General features: G+C 46.4%; 1 protein-coding gene across 1 annotated transcript in view; it reads left to right on the top strand.

Annotated features, from left to right (window-relative positions):
* Positions 1–13842, top strand: part of VPS45 (vacuolar protein sorting 45 homolog) — a 54443-nt gene that overhangs the window by 9626 nt on the left and 30975 nt on the right. The window contains exons 2-8 of the mRNA XM_063439538.1: positions 2898–3032; positions 3328–3388; positions 5447–5526; positions 5838–5906; positions 7055–7192; positions 8570–8680; positions 12461–12595. Coding sequence (XP_063295608.1) covers positions 2898–3032; positions 3328–3388; positions 5447–5526; positions 5838–5906; positions 7055–7192; positions 8570–8680; positions 12461–12595 — 729 coding nt within the window. The remainder of the gene's footprint in view (positions 1–2897; positions 3033–3327; positions 3389–5446; positions 5527–5837; positions 5907–7054; positions 7193–8569; positions 8681–12460; positions 12596–13842) is intronic.

Here is a 13842-nt window from a genome sequence, read left to right as displayed (position 1 = left end):
GACTGGGGGGGAGAGAGAGAGAGAGAGAGACTGGGGGAGAGGGGGAGAGAGACTGGGGGGGAGAGAGAGAGAGACTGGGGGGGGAGAGAGAGAGAGACTGGGGGGAGAGAGAGAGAGAGACTGGAGGGAGAGAGAGACTGGAGGGAGAGAGAGACGGAGGGAGAGAGAGAGAGACGGGGGAGAGAGAGAGACGGGGGAGAGAGAGAGAGACGGGGGGAGAGAGAGACGGGGGGAGAGAGAGAGACGGGGAGAGAGAGAGACGGGGGAGAGAGAGAGAGACGGGGGAGAGAGAGAGAGACGGGGGAGAGAGAGAGAGACGGGGGGGAGAGAGAGAGACGGGGGGGAGAGAGAGAGACGGGGGGGAGAGAGAGAGACGGGGGAGAGAGAGAGAGAGACGGGGGGAGAGAGAGAGAGACGGGGGGAGAGAGAGAGAGACGGGGGGAGAGAGAGAGAGACGGGGGAGAGAGAGAGAGAGAGTGACGGGGGAGAGAGAGGGAGAGAGAGAGAGAGACGGAGAGGGAGAGACTGGGGGGGAGCGGGAGAGACTGGGGGGGAGAGGGAGAGAGAGAGCGCCTGGGGGGGATAGGGAGAGGGAGGGAGACTGGGGGGAGAGGGAGGGAGACTGGGGGGAGATGGAGAGAGAGACTGGGGGGAGATGGAGAGAGAGACTGAGGGAGAGAGAGAGACTGGGGGGAGAGAGAGACTGGGGAGAGAGAGAGAGACTGGGGGGGAGAGAGAGACTGGGGGGGAGAGAGAGACTGGGGGGGGAGAGAGAGACTGGGGGGAGAGAGAGAGACTGGGGGGAGAGAGAGAGACTGGGGGGAGAGAGAGACTGGGGGGAGAGAGAGAGAGAGACTGGGGGGAGAGAGAGAGAGAGAGAGACTGGGGAGAGAGAGAGACTGGGGAGAGAGAGAGACTGGGGAGAGAGAGAGAGAGAGACTGGGGAGAGGGAGAGAGAGAGAGACGGGGAGAGGGAGAGAGAGAGACGGGGAGAGGGAGAGAGAGAGAGACACTGGGGAGAGAGAGAGAGAGACTGGGGGGAGAGAGAGAGACTGGGGGGAGAGAGAGAGACTGGGGGGGAGAGAGAGAGACTGGGGGGAGAGAGAGAGACTGGGGGGGAGAGAGAGAGACTGGGGGGGAGAGAGAGAGACTGGGGGGGAGGGAGAGAGACTGGGGGGGAGGGAGAGAGACTGGGGGGGAGGGAGAGAGAGAGAGAGACTGGGGGGAGGGAGAGAGAGAGAGAGACTGGGGGGAGGGAGAGAGAGAGAGAGACTGGGGGGGAGGGAGAGAGAGAGACTGGGGGGGAGGGAGAGAGAGAGACTGGGGGGGAGGGAGAGAGAGAGACTGGGGGGAGGGAGAGAGAGAGACTGGGGGGAGGGAGAGAGAGAGACTGGGGGGAGGGAGAGAGAGAGAGAGACTGGGAGGGAGAGAGAGACTGGGGGAGAGAGAGAGAGAGAGACTGGGGGAGAGGGAGAGAGAGAGAGACTGGGGGGAGAGAGAGAGAGAGAGAGACTGGGGAGAGAGAGAGAGAGAGAGAGAGACTGGGGAGAGAGAGAGAGAGAGAGAGACTGGGAGGGAGAGAGAGAGAGAGACTGGGAGGGAGAGAGAGAGAGAGACTGGGGGGAGAGAGAGAGAGAGAGAGACTGGGGGGAGAGAGACTGGGGGGGGAGAGAGAGAGAGAGACTGGGGGGAGAGAGACTGGGGGGGGAGAGAGAGAGAGAGACTGGGGGGAGAGAGAGAGACTGGGGGGAGAGAGAGAGACTGGGGGGAGAGAGAGAGACTGGGGGGAGAGAGAGAGACTGGGGGGAGAGAGAGACTGGGGGGAGAGAGAGACTGGGGGAGAGAGACTAACTGGGGGAGAGAGAGAGAGAGAGAGACTAACTGGGGGGAGAGAGAGAGAGACTGACTGGGGGAGAGAGAGTGTGAGGGCCCAGTGATAGGCTGAGTGCGTTAACAGACAGGGTTAGAGACGGAATTCAGTGATGTGCATATGTTGGGTTACTTTTAGGTTTAGTGTCAAAGGAACACTAGTGTTATACAAACGTGTGTTCCTAACAGAATTCTAGTTCTAGTAAGTATTTAGATTATCAGATTATATACACCCTCCCCTAAACAAACTAAATAAGTTGAATTACTCACCTTTACTCCTTCAGCATGCTGGTCTCACGGCTGCACCGCCTTGCCCTACTTACAGATTATAAATCAGTGCTTTTCTGTTGGGAAGCATTGAGAAGCTGGTGGACATGTGCAGCAAATTGCCTCAAAAGTGCATCTATGGGGAGCGTTCAGTCTTTGCAAGTCGAACCCAGGAAGTCCCTCTAGTGGCTGTCTAAGTAAGAGCCCTGAAGGTGTTATTAGTCAGCAGTATAAACACCGCCTATTGTTTACATTGCTCAGCCAGCAGAGACAGACTCTTTGCCCCAGAACCAATCCATGACATTGTAGTGGTGCAAGTGCCTAGAGTGTCCCTTTAAGTTTAAGGGATAGAGTTTGAATGATCATGCTCCCCTTAACTCCTTACACTAAATGCTTTCATTAACTCTCCAACAGTCAATATAACACCAACTCTGCACCTTTTAGGTCTCCACCGGTGGGTGACTCACAGAAACCGCTGAATATCTTTGGGGATGCAGAATTCAAGGAGATCTGTTGTTTTTAATGTAGCACATTTGTCTGTTAAAGAGCGGTCTGTGTTAATGAAATATCAGAGCATAGCGTGGGGTATTTAATAAACCGTGCCCACACTCCAGCGGAGTCCTTTTTTATTCATATAATACCTGTATTGGTGTACGGGGAGGGCTATGTGTGTGTGCAGCCAGTGCAGAGGGCAGTTATCTATATTTCATCAATCCGTTCTCCCGTTGAGTGGTGCTCACCTTTTCTGTTTGTTCCTCTAGACCAGCGTGGTCAGTATGGTTTACACCCAGTCTGAAATTCTGCAGAAAGAGGTCTATCTCTTCGAACATATAGATTCTGCAAACCGTGAGAACATGAAGCATCTTAAGGCCATTTGTTTCCTTCGACCAACTAAGGTAATTTAAAGGGACCATTTTTCCCTTGGCCATTTTTCCTTGTTGTAGATTCGCTCCAAATGAAAGTAATTTAGTGGATAAGTGAACAGTAATGTAAATCCAGTGAGATTATGGAGTCCATCTTTACCCGAGTCATAGATCAATGTTCTAAAAGTATCCTTTATTTGTAAAACGATCGATTATTAAGAGAAAACGTCCATGTTCATCAGATACTGCCCTGTTCTCTCCAGAATAAATTAGATAATGTAAATAGGTGTGTTATCTGTCCTGTGACATTTCTTTTTATTTTATTTAGGAAAATGTTCAATACTTGATCAAGGAGCTACGAAGGCCGAAATACAGCGTCTATTTCATTTGTGAGTGTTTGTTTCATCGAGCATTCCAATCTCCCGGTGTATCTCTGCTTTAAAGATAATATTCAACAACTTGTAATTAAAGGGACACTATAGTCACCAGAACAACTGCAGCTTATAGAATCATCCCCTTCAGGCTTTTTACTATAAACACTTCAGAGAAAATGCAGTGTTTACATTACAGCCGAGTGATTCCTCCACTGGCCACTCCTCAGATGGCTGCTAGAGGTGCTTCCTGGGGCAGTGCTTCACCGTGTAACTGACATTCAGTGCCTCCACCCTCTGCATGCAGACACTAAACTTTCCCCATAGAGATGCATTGATTCAATGTATCTCTATGAGGAGATGCTGATTGTCCAGGGCTGTGTCCATGGGCTCCCAATACATTTTTTCCCATGGAACTCTTTGACATAATGCGCTAACAACGTGAAACCCCCACATTTTTTGCCGCAGATAGTAAACAGATAGTAGTACTTAGGGGCAGGTGTGCTTTTGTGTGTGCAGTTGGTGTTTGTATATAATGTTAGTGTTTTGATACAGGGGTGTGTTTGTATGTGATGTAGTGTTGGCTTTTAAATGCGGCTGTACATTTGTGTGTAGTATTAGTGTTTGAGTGCAGGGTATGTTTTGAGTGTTTGTATATCAATTTTATATTTGAATCCAGGGGTTTTTGTATGTAATGTTTGTGTTTGCAGGAGTGTGTTTGCATGTTGTGTTGGTGTTTGATTGATAGGATGTATGAACATATACTGCCACGTACATACATACACAAAAAAATGAATTGACACATGCACACACATTCATATGCACACTGACATATACACCCAGACACAGATACACACCTTGACACACAGCTACACACTGGCACACACACATATACACATATACTGACATACACATACACAAACCTTGACACACAGAAACACACACTGACACACACACTCAGATGCGCACACTGGCACATACAAACACACTGATACAGACATACTGACATATACACACAGAGATACAGACTGGTGCATACACATACTCAGATACACACACTGCCACATACACACAGTGACACATACTCAAACCTTGACCCACAGATACACACAATGGCACATACAAACATATACACACACCTTGACATACAGATGCACACAGTGACTCATACACACACCTTGACACACAAATACACACATACTCAGATACAGTGACACATATACATACACACATTGGCAGATACACACATATACAGATTGGCACATTAAAACACACTGATGCACACTCATGCATATACACACACACAGTGACACATACACACACACAATCTGACATACATCAGTGCCACCTTCCTGTTAACTTACCTTGTGGTCCGGGTGATGTTGGCTGAGGCTGATGGGAGTGAGCTGCTGCATGCTCACTCCAGCCTCTCCTCAGCCATGAATGCTGCTTCCTTCTCTGGGCTGCTGTCTCCAGCCTCTTTCTCCCTCCCTACTGCATGGCAGCAACTCTATGACGCTGGGAGGAAATGCTGGCCCTTCCTTCCACCTAGCCGATACTACAGGGGTAGTAAAGTGCTGCGGCACCTGACCAGGCCCCTGTTGAGCGGCCATTTTGTTTGTCGAAATTACGGCGGAACCCCAATTGGGAACGCTGCCTTAAACTATACCTGAATTGAATAATTGAAAGAGTCATTTAGTTTTCTTAGATTTGTCCCTCTAAATTGATCATGGTTTCTCTTGGGCTGATGCTTTTTTTATATATATAATTTTTATTTTAGATCATTATAATGCAGTTTTTATTTATAAGTCAATAATAATTCAGTTAAAACTGGCATGAATAACAGACTCTCTTTCTAGCAAGTATGTCAAACTCTGCCCTCCCAGATATACTCCCATAATTCTCTTCCCATCTATTACATTCAAAGAATGTTGGGAGTTGTAGACCATCAGTACCTGGGGATCCAGAGTGTGAGATTCCCTGCTCTATAGCACGATTAGTTTTATTTCACCTGGCTATGATCTTTCTTCAAATTAATGTATTCTGTAACCAATGCTGTCACGGTTTGACTTTCAGACTTCAGCAATGTCATCAGTAAGAGCGACATCAAGTCCCTGGCGGAGGCTGACGAGCAGGAAGTGGTAGCTGAAGTGCAGGTAACATCTTACGCACTTTCCAATAAAGTTGTGGTGGTGGTGGTTGCACTAAGCAAGCTGGGTGTTAAAGGGGCACCGTCTCATTCAGGCGTTTTAAAAAGTTATCTACAGGTTTTTAAATAGCAGGGAAGATCCTCAATGGTTCTGCATGTATTTAGATATGGAACATCCGGTGACTTGAACTGTTTTTTTGTCTCTGTGGTTCTACTTTCACCAGTTTTGTGGGTTCAGGGATTTGCCGGCGGTTTGGTTGCTGTAATTTGCTGTTTTGTACTGCACATTAATTAACTGTTTTTTTAAATTGATTTCAGGAATTCTACGGAGATTACATTGCTGTGAACCCTCACATATTTTCTCTTAACATTGTGGGGTGCTATCAGGTGAGTGACGTAGTTCCCACTACCGACCCACTGTCAGCTCTGATAGATATATACAGTAATGTAAAATCCCCCATTCTCTTCGGGAAGCTCTGAGATGGCTCATTTATTGGGGGGCCACCTCGGGACTATTTTACCTTCGCAGTGCAGCCTTTATGGAATATGTAACTCCAGGGTCTGCCAGATACTGCCTTAAACAAACATTATGGCGTTAGGAATGCAACCCGTCCCTTGTGTTATTAAAGCACTCAGCATGTTTTCTCACATCATTGCTCATTTGGTTAAAGGAACACTATAGCATTACATATACTAACCCATTGCCCCGATCGTTTACCGTAAATCATAGTAAAATAAAGTTGCCATTGCTCACCTCTCAGCCTCTATTCACCTCATCAAGCAGGCTTGGCCTCCTCTGACATGGTACAATCGAATGCTCATCATAGTCACATTGGGGACCTTATGAGTATGTGCGGCAAGTACCGCACGAAAACCAAAACTTCACCATAGGAAAGAATTGTATGCAGTGCACCCCTATGGACTTCCTTGTTACGAGGCCAAGTTTTACTCGTTCAGTGCTGTGGAGGAGCCTCTAGTGGCCATCAGGACGTTAGCCACTAGATGTGTACTTTGCCCTACAATGTAAACATTGCACTTTCTTAAAAACTTTTAAGCTTTTTACATCGCCGTGTTAAAATGAAAGGGACGCTGCACCCAGGCTTCATTGAGATTGTCTGAGTGACTAAAGTGTCCCTTTAATAATTAAGGTTTGAAGTTTCGGTGGGCTGTTACAGAGCCCCATGCCGTTACATTTGTGTATCCTTTGCCCCTCCCTCAAGGAGAGCGGTGGCCTGGAATGAATAATCTCCTCCTTGCGCCTTGTCTTGTTATATTCTGGATTACAGCGGTGTGGGTAGAACATCAAATCCCTGAGATCAGTAACTGTAAAGACTAAAATGGTTTAAGTAATCGATTGCTGTGGCATCTGGAGCATAGCAATCCACACCCCCAGATATCGGGATGTAGGATCTGTACCCAAACTGAACTGTAAAATGTAGGATTTGGAACAGTGAAACGTTTTCTGTAAAACACGCCGTCTTAGTAAAGGTAGGGGATCACTAATACCACTTACATTTACAATATTTCTGTCCCAGGGCCGGAACTGGGATCCCACCCATCTGACTAGGACAACACAAGGACTGACCGCTCTGCTGCTCTCTCTGAAGAAGTGCCCCATGATTCGATACCAGCTCTCGTCAGACATGGCCAAGAGACTGGCAGAAGGTGTGAAGGTCAGAAAATCCATTACTCCACACTATGAATCTTAGACTCGTATTGTTCAAATGGACATTACCTCCTGAATATTCTATTGTGTGTAGAGCATGGTTATTATTTTTATTTTTTTCTGGAACCATAAGTAGTGCCACTTTTTGTCTCCATTCTCGCCTTGGTTCTCTGGTAAAAGGCCCTGGGAGCTCAGGGCCTTTTACCAAGATGCTAAGAGGTGCGCTAGATTTGTCTTTGCAGGGGGACCAATAAGTGTCTTTGTTGGTTGATCTTCTGCTTTATCTCCCCTTCAAGCTGAAAACGTCAAACATACCTCGGTAAAGAGTGTGTGGCATCGCTTTAGTCCATTAATGCAGTAACTGTGTGTATTTAATTCTTTATTGCAAACAAGATGGCAGATTATGTTAAAAGGAGAGGGAAACAGCACTATGGTGTGTAATAGAGCAGCAGGAAATGCTAGCAGAATGCTTGGTTGTATAGGGAGAGGTATTAGCAGTAGAAAGAGGGAAGTGCTCATGCCATTGTACAGAACACTGGTGAGACCTTACTTGGAGTATTGTACGCAGTACTGGAGACCATATCTTCAGAAGGATATTGATACTTTAGCGAGAGTTCAGAGAAGGGCTACTAAACTGGTTCATGGATTGCAGGATAAAACTTACCAGGAAAGGTTAAAGGATCTTAACATGTATAGCTTGGAGGAAAGACGAGACAGGGGGGGATATGATAGAAACATTTAAATACATAAAGGGAATCAACACAGTAAAGGAGGAGACTATATTTAAAAGAAGAAAAACTATCACAATGAGAGGACATAGTCTTAAATTAGAGGGGCAAAGGTTTAAAAATAATATCAGGAAGTATTACTTTACTGAGAGGGTAGTGGATGCATGGAATAGCCTTCCAGCTGAAGTGGTAGAGGTTAACACAGTAAAGGAGTTTAAGCATGCGTGGGATAGGCATAAGGCTATCCTAACTATAAGATAAAGTCAGGGACTAATGCAAGTATTTAGAAAATTGGGCAGACTAGATGGGCCGAATGGTTCTTATCTGCCGTCACATTCTATGTTTCTATATTTCCAATATGTTGGGATTAATGCTGACTTCTAACTCCACTTCAAAGAGCGTGCCAGAGACATCATACATAGCTGAGGATTTTATAGCGTTCAGAATAGAATTGTGGATAGTAAGCCACAAACCGTAGGACAGTATGAAGCCATGTTAAACTTATGAACTATGATTAAACTGGTTGTTAGGGCTATGAACCGTAATGTAGATCTGTGAAGTGTTGGACAATGTGTTTTTATGCTCATTTGAGGGCAAGTTATCTCGTTAACAATTGCCATCCAGAAAACTCACCCTGTATATCTTGTCCTCTCCAGCGAGTCATCACGAACGAATACGAGTTGTTTGATTTCCGACGGACAGAGGTCCCGCCTTTACTACTGATCCTGGATCGCTCTGATGATGCCATCACACCTCTCTTAAACCAGGTCTGTTTCCCCTATCGTAAGTCAATTAATCGTAAGCATTTACTGCTATCACTGGAAGGCTATTCCAGATATCTACTACCCTTTCTATATCACTGTTACTGCTCCCACTGGAAGGCTATTCCATGTATCTACTACCCTTTCTATATCACTGTTACTGCTCCTACTGGAAGGCTATTCCAGATATCTACTACCCTTTCTATAACACTGTTACTGCTTCCACTGGAAGGCTATTCCAGGTATCTACTACCCTTTCTATATCACTGTTACTGCTCCCATTGGAAGGCTATTCCAGGTATCCACTACCCTTTCTATATCACTGTTACTGCTCCCACTGGGAGGCTATTCCAGGTATCTACTACTCTTTCTATATCACTGTTACTGCTCCCACTGGAAGGCTATTCCAGGTATCTACTACCCTTTCTATATCACTGTTACTGCTCCCACTGGAAGGCTATTCCCGGTATCTACTACCCTTTCTATATCACTGTTACTGCCCCACTGGAAGGCTATTCCAGGTATCTACTACCCTTTCTATATCACTGTTACTGCTCCCACTGGAAGGCTATTCCAGGTATCTACTACCCTTTCTATATCACTGTTACTGCTCCCACTGGGAGGCTATTCCAGGTATCTACTACTCTTTCTATATCACTGTTACTGCTCCCACTGGAAGGCTATTCCAGGTATCTACTACCCTTTCTATATCACTGTTACTGCTCCCACTGGAAGGCTATTCCAGGTATCTACTACCCTTTCTATATCGCTGTTACTGCTCCCACTGGAAGGCTATTCCAGGTATCTACTACCCTTTCTATATCACTGTTACTGCTCCCACTGGAAGGCTATTCCAGGTATCTACTACCCTTTCTATATCACTGTTACTGCTCCCACTGGAAGGCTATTCCAGGTATCTACTACCCTTTCTATATCACTGTTACTGCTCCCACTGGAAGGCTATTCCAGGTATCTACTACCCTTTCTATATCACTGTTACTGCTCCCACTGGAAGGCTATTCCAGGTATCTACTGCCCTTTCTGTATCACTATTGCTGCTCCCACTGGGAGGCTATTCCAGGTATCTACTACCCTTTCTATATCACTGTTACTGCTCCCACTGGAAGGCCATTCCAGGTATCTACTACACTTTCCAGATCACTGTTAGCTAGCTGATTGGCTGCATCACACATAACTGCAGCCTCTGTGCTGCCCTCTGATCAGGTTTTTTTTTTTTGGGGGGGGGGGGGGGGGGGGGGAGGTCTATGTGTAAATTAGCATCTGTAATGATTTGTTCAGTTCTAATATAACACAGGCCGTATTATTATTTTAATTTTTGAGTATTAAAAAAAGGAAATGTTAAATTAAGTTTTGTGTTAATAATTATTAGTTGAATTAAGGGTGAAAAGCTTTTAAACTCCAAAAACACTTCTAGGGTTATACATTAAACAAATACACATAGTAAGTAATATTGTTCAGATTTTTTAAACGAACAATCCATTGATTTTCTTTTAACGAATTAGCAGACATACCCCCGAAGAAAATATACCTTTTAATTTTTTTTCTGTGTGTATGGGGGAAAAAAGCTTTTCCAAGTCCTCCCCTTTTCCCAGCCCTAACTTGGTCTGTGCCGGGTAATACTCCAGTCGGAGGCGTCTCATTGAGATCTCCTGTGCCGTGTAATACTCCAGTCAGAGGCGTCTCATTGAGATCTCCTGTGCCGGGTAATACTCCAGTCGGAGGCGTCTCATTGAGATCCCCCGTGCCGGGTAATATTCCACTCGGAGGCGTCTCATTGAGATCCCCTGTGCCGGGTAATACTCCAGTCAGAGGCGTCTCATTGAGATCTCCTGTCCCGGGTAATACTCCAGTCGGAGGCGTCTCATTGAGATCCCCTGTGCCGGGTAATACTCCAGTCGGAGGCGTCTCATTGAGATCTCCTGTGCCGGGTAATACTCCAGTCGGAGGCGTCTTATTGAGATCTCCTGTGCCGGGTAATACTCCAGTCAGAGGCGTCTCATTGAGATCTCCTGTGCCGGGTAATACTCCAGTCGGAGGCGTCTCATTGAGATCCCCCGTGCCGGGTAATATTCCACTCGGAGGCGTCTCATTGAGATCCCCTGTGCCGGGTAATACTCCAGTTAGAGGCGTCTCATTGAGATCCCCTGTGCCGGGTAATACTCCAGTTAGAGGCGTCTCATTGAGATCTCCTGTGCCGGGTAATACTCCAGTCAGAGGCGTCTCATTGAGATCTCCTGTGCCGGGTAATACTCCAGTCGGAGGCGTCTCATTGAGATCTCCTGTGCCGGGTAATACTCCAGTCGGAGGCGTCTCATTGAGATCTCCTGTGCCGGGTAATACTCCAGTCGGAGGCGTCTCATTGAGATCTCCTGTGCCGGGTAATACTCCAGTCGGAGGCGTCTCATTGAGATCTCCTGTGCCGGGTAATACTCCAGTCGGAGGCGTCTCATTGAGATCTCCTGTGCCGGGTAATATTCCAGTCGGAGGCGTCTCATTGAGATCCCCTGTGCCGGGTTATACTCCAGTCGGAGGCGTCTCATTGAGATCTCCTGTGCCGGGTAATATTCCAGTCGGAGGCATCTCATTGAGATCCCCTGTGCCGGGTTATACTCCAGTCGGAGGCGTCTCATTGAGATCTCCTGTGCTGGGTAATACTCCAGTCGGAGGCGTCTCATTGAGATCTCCTGTGCCGGGTAATACTCCAGTCGGAGGCGTCTTATTGAGATCTCCTGTGCCGGGTAATACTACAGGCGGAGGCGTCTCATTGAGATCTCCTGTGCCGGGTAATATTCCAGTCGGAGGCGTCTCATTGAGATCCCCTGTGCCGGGTTATACTCCAGTCGGAGGCGTCTCATTGAGATCTCCTGTGCCAGGTAATTTTCCAGTCGGAGGCGTCTCATTGAGATCTCCTTTGCTGTATCTACGGCCTGTGAACGCACACAGTCACAGCTTCCCAGTGTCTTTCATTAAAAGGGGGGGATGTAGGTACGCTGGAACCCATGGAGGTGTTCTACGTTGAAGTGCTTTCTGTGTCTGCAGTGTTCCTTTAATGCGAGATGCGAGATGCGAGGTCTGAGCAGAGATTTTAGTTGCCCTGAAAAATTTGCTATCTCTGTGTTTCCCATGAACAACCTTTCCCCATCGTCCTCCCCTATCATTCTGCACAGTTTCCCCCACCTCTTTTAACCTCACTGCAGTTTTCTGTCCCTCCTTCTTGTCCAACTTTTTTCCTCCATTGCTTTAATTTATCTTTCTGGCCTTCATGTCTCTCTTTCTACTCAGAATGAAGGTATCTCCCATCATTCTTTTACCTTCTCCCTGTATCCCCCCAGTATAACAACCTCATTAGCTCCACTGCAGACCATTCCCTGATTACTACAGGGCTCCCAATAATTTGGTTCTGGGAGAGAATGATTTCTTGGGAGATAGGATGGGGAAGAGGATGGGTCCCGTTTTAGGGTGTGGATAAAACAAAGGCGGTTATTCTTGATTTGGCCCACTACCCTTCTGTAAAGAATATTCCTAAAAGCCACAAAAGGCTGCAATTAACGTTTTGTATGATGGTATTTGGTGAGTTTTTCTTTCTAGTCCGTCCCATGGCTTTAGTTATGGTAGACCTGTTTTAGCTCTGTTACAAAGTGACAAGTCTGAGAATGATTTTGGGTTTTCCTCTGATTGCTGATTTCCTGCTACGAGAAGCATGTAAGGCCTCTTTCAGAATTTTGTTACTAATGTGTCTTCTCTTGGATGCTTTCTGGCCAACAGTGGACATACCAGGCGATGGTGCATGAGTTACTGGGGATCAACAACAATCGTATCGACCTGGCCCGTGTGCCAGGGATCAGCAAAGATCTGAAGGAAGTGGTGCTGTCAGCAGAGAATGATGAGTTCTACGCAAATGTAAGCACTATAATCTCGAGAGACCCAGAAACGTGTTAGAATTAGCTGCTTCTGTCCATACCACCGTATTACCTACGCACCTTTGCCCCAATAGTTACCGTCTGTTTTACTTGTGGCTACAATGACGTTCTACTTGTATATGTGTGTTAACAATTTTCCAGATGTGAAGTGGCAGTGCCAACATTGGGTTGTTGCTCCATCCCATGCTCTAGACACGTAGCCTAGAAAAACCTAATAAAAAGTTAGCCCTTCCCTTGCTGTCCTCATCCTGTCCCAAACTCTGCGTCCGCTGCCTGTCTTTGAATTTAGAGGAGATTATCATCCAGGTATTCTAAAAGAAAGGTTCTTCCTCTGTGCTAATATTCCTCCAGTTTAAGGTTCCTACAGTTGAATCTTGCAAAGGGTTTTCCACCAGCCTTGGTGAGAGCTCGGTGGTCGGCAATCAGTGGCTTTATTTAGCTCGTGCAATATAGCCGCTTGCTATCTGATTAAGCAGTTTATGGAAGCTGCTCAGAATCTTTCGCTGATTTATGTGTAGATCCTCCAGAATGTGTTGGGCCTTATTCTACTCACTCAGTGTCCACCTCTTGCTGCAACCTGTTCTAATCACCACGTATTCAGTGAAACATTGAAACATGCACCAGTAAAGACTAGCTATTCAAGCTCTAGTAAAAGGCGAATTAGGACCTTCTCAGTATTTTTTTTTTTTTTGCCAGCTTCCTGCTTGTCACTGCTGCTTCACGTCTGGTACAATATAAAACTTTTTTTTTCTTAAGCTTATGGTAAAATGCTTTTTCTATAGCGATATCACTAGTGCAATTTCCTTACATCTTGTTTGTGTGTTAATATCCTGGGGTGGTTTGGGGTCTAGTCCCCCCAGATAGAAAACAAGAGCTGCTAACTCATTATTCAATTTTCTAGGTTATCTGTCCTACTACCCACTGCTTGGCACTGCCACCTTCACTAATTAAAAATCATTCTATGAATCTCCTGAGTACAGTCACTAACTCTATTTATCGAGCAGGAGTCATAGACTGATATTCCCAGCAGTCAGAGGAAGATTTAGACCCAGGTTACAGTTGACGGTTACTTGCAGGGAGGGAGGAGAATGACTGACTGACTGACTGACTAACTCTTATGAAAGTTAAAAGATTTAGGTTTTACTCTGGGAAATGATTGCACTCACCCTTTCCCAGTGGGAGTGCTGCATGGTCACTGTATTCTGAGCCTTGCAGGCTCCTGTACAG

This window comes from Pelobates fuscus, chromosome 13 (assembly GCF_036172605.1).
Source record: "Pelobates fuscus isolate aPelFus1 chromosome 13, aPelFus1.pri, whole genome shotgun sequence".
In the NCBI taxonomy this organism is placed as follows: domain Eukaryota; kingdom Metazoa; phylum Chordata; class Amphibia; order Anura; family Pelobatidae; genus Pelobates; species Pelobates fuscus.
The sequence above is the reverse complement of the archived record's forward strand: the minus strand, read 5'-3'. Positions and strand labels throughout refer to the sequence as shown.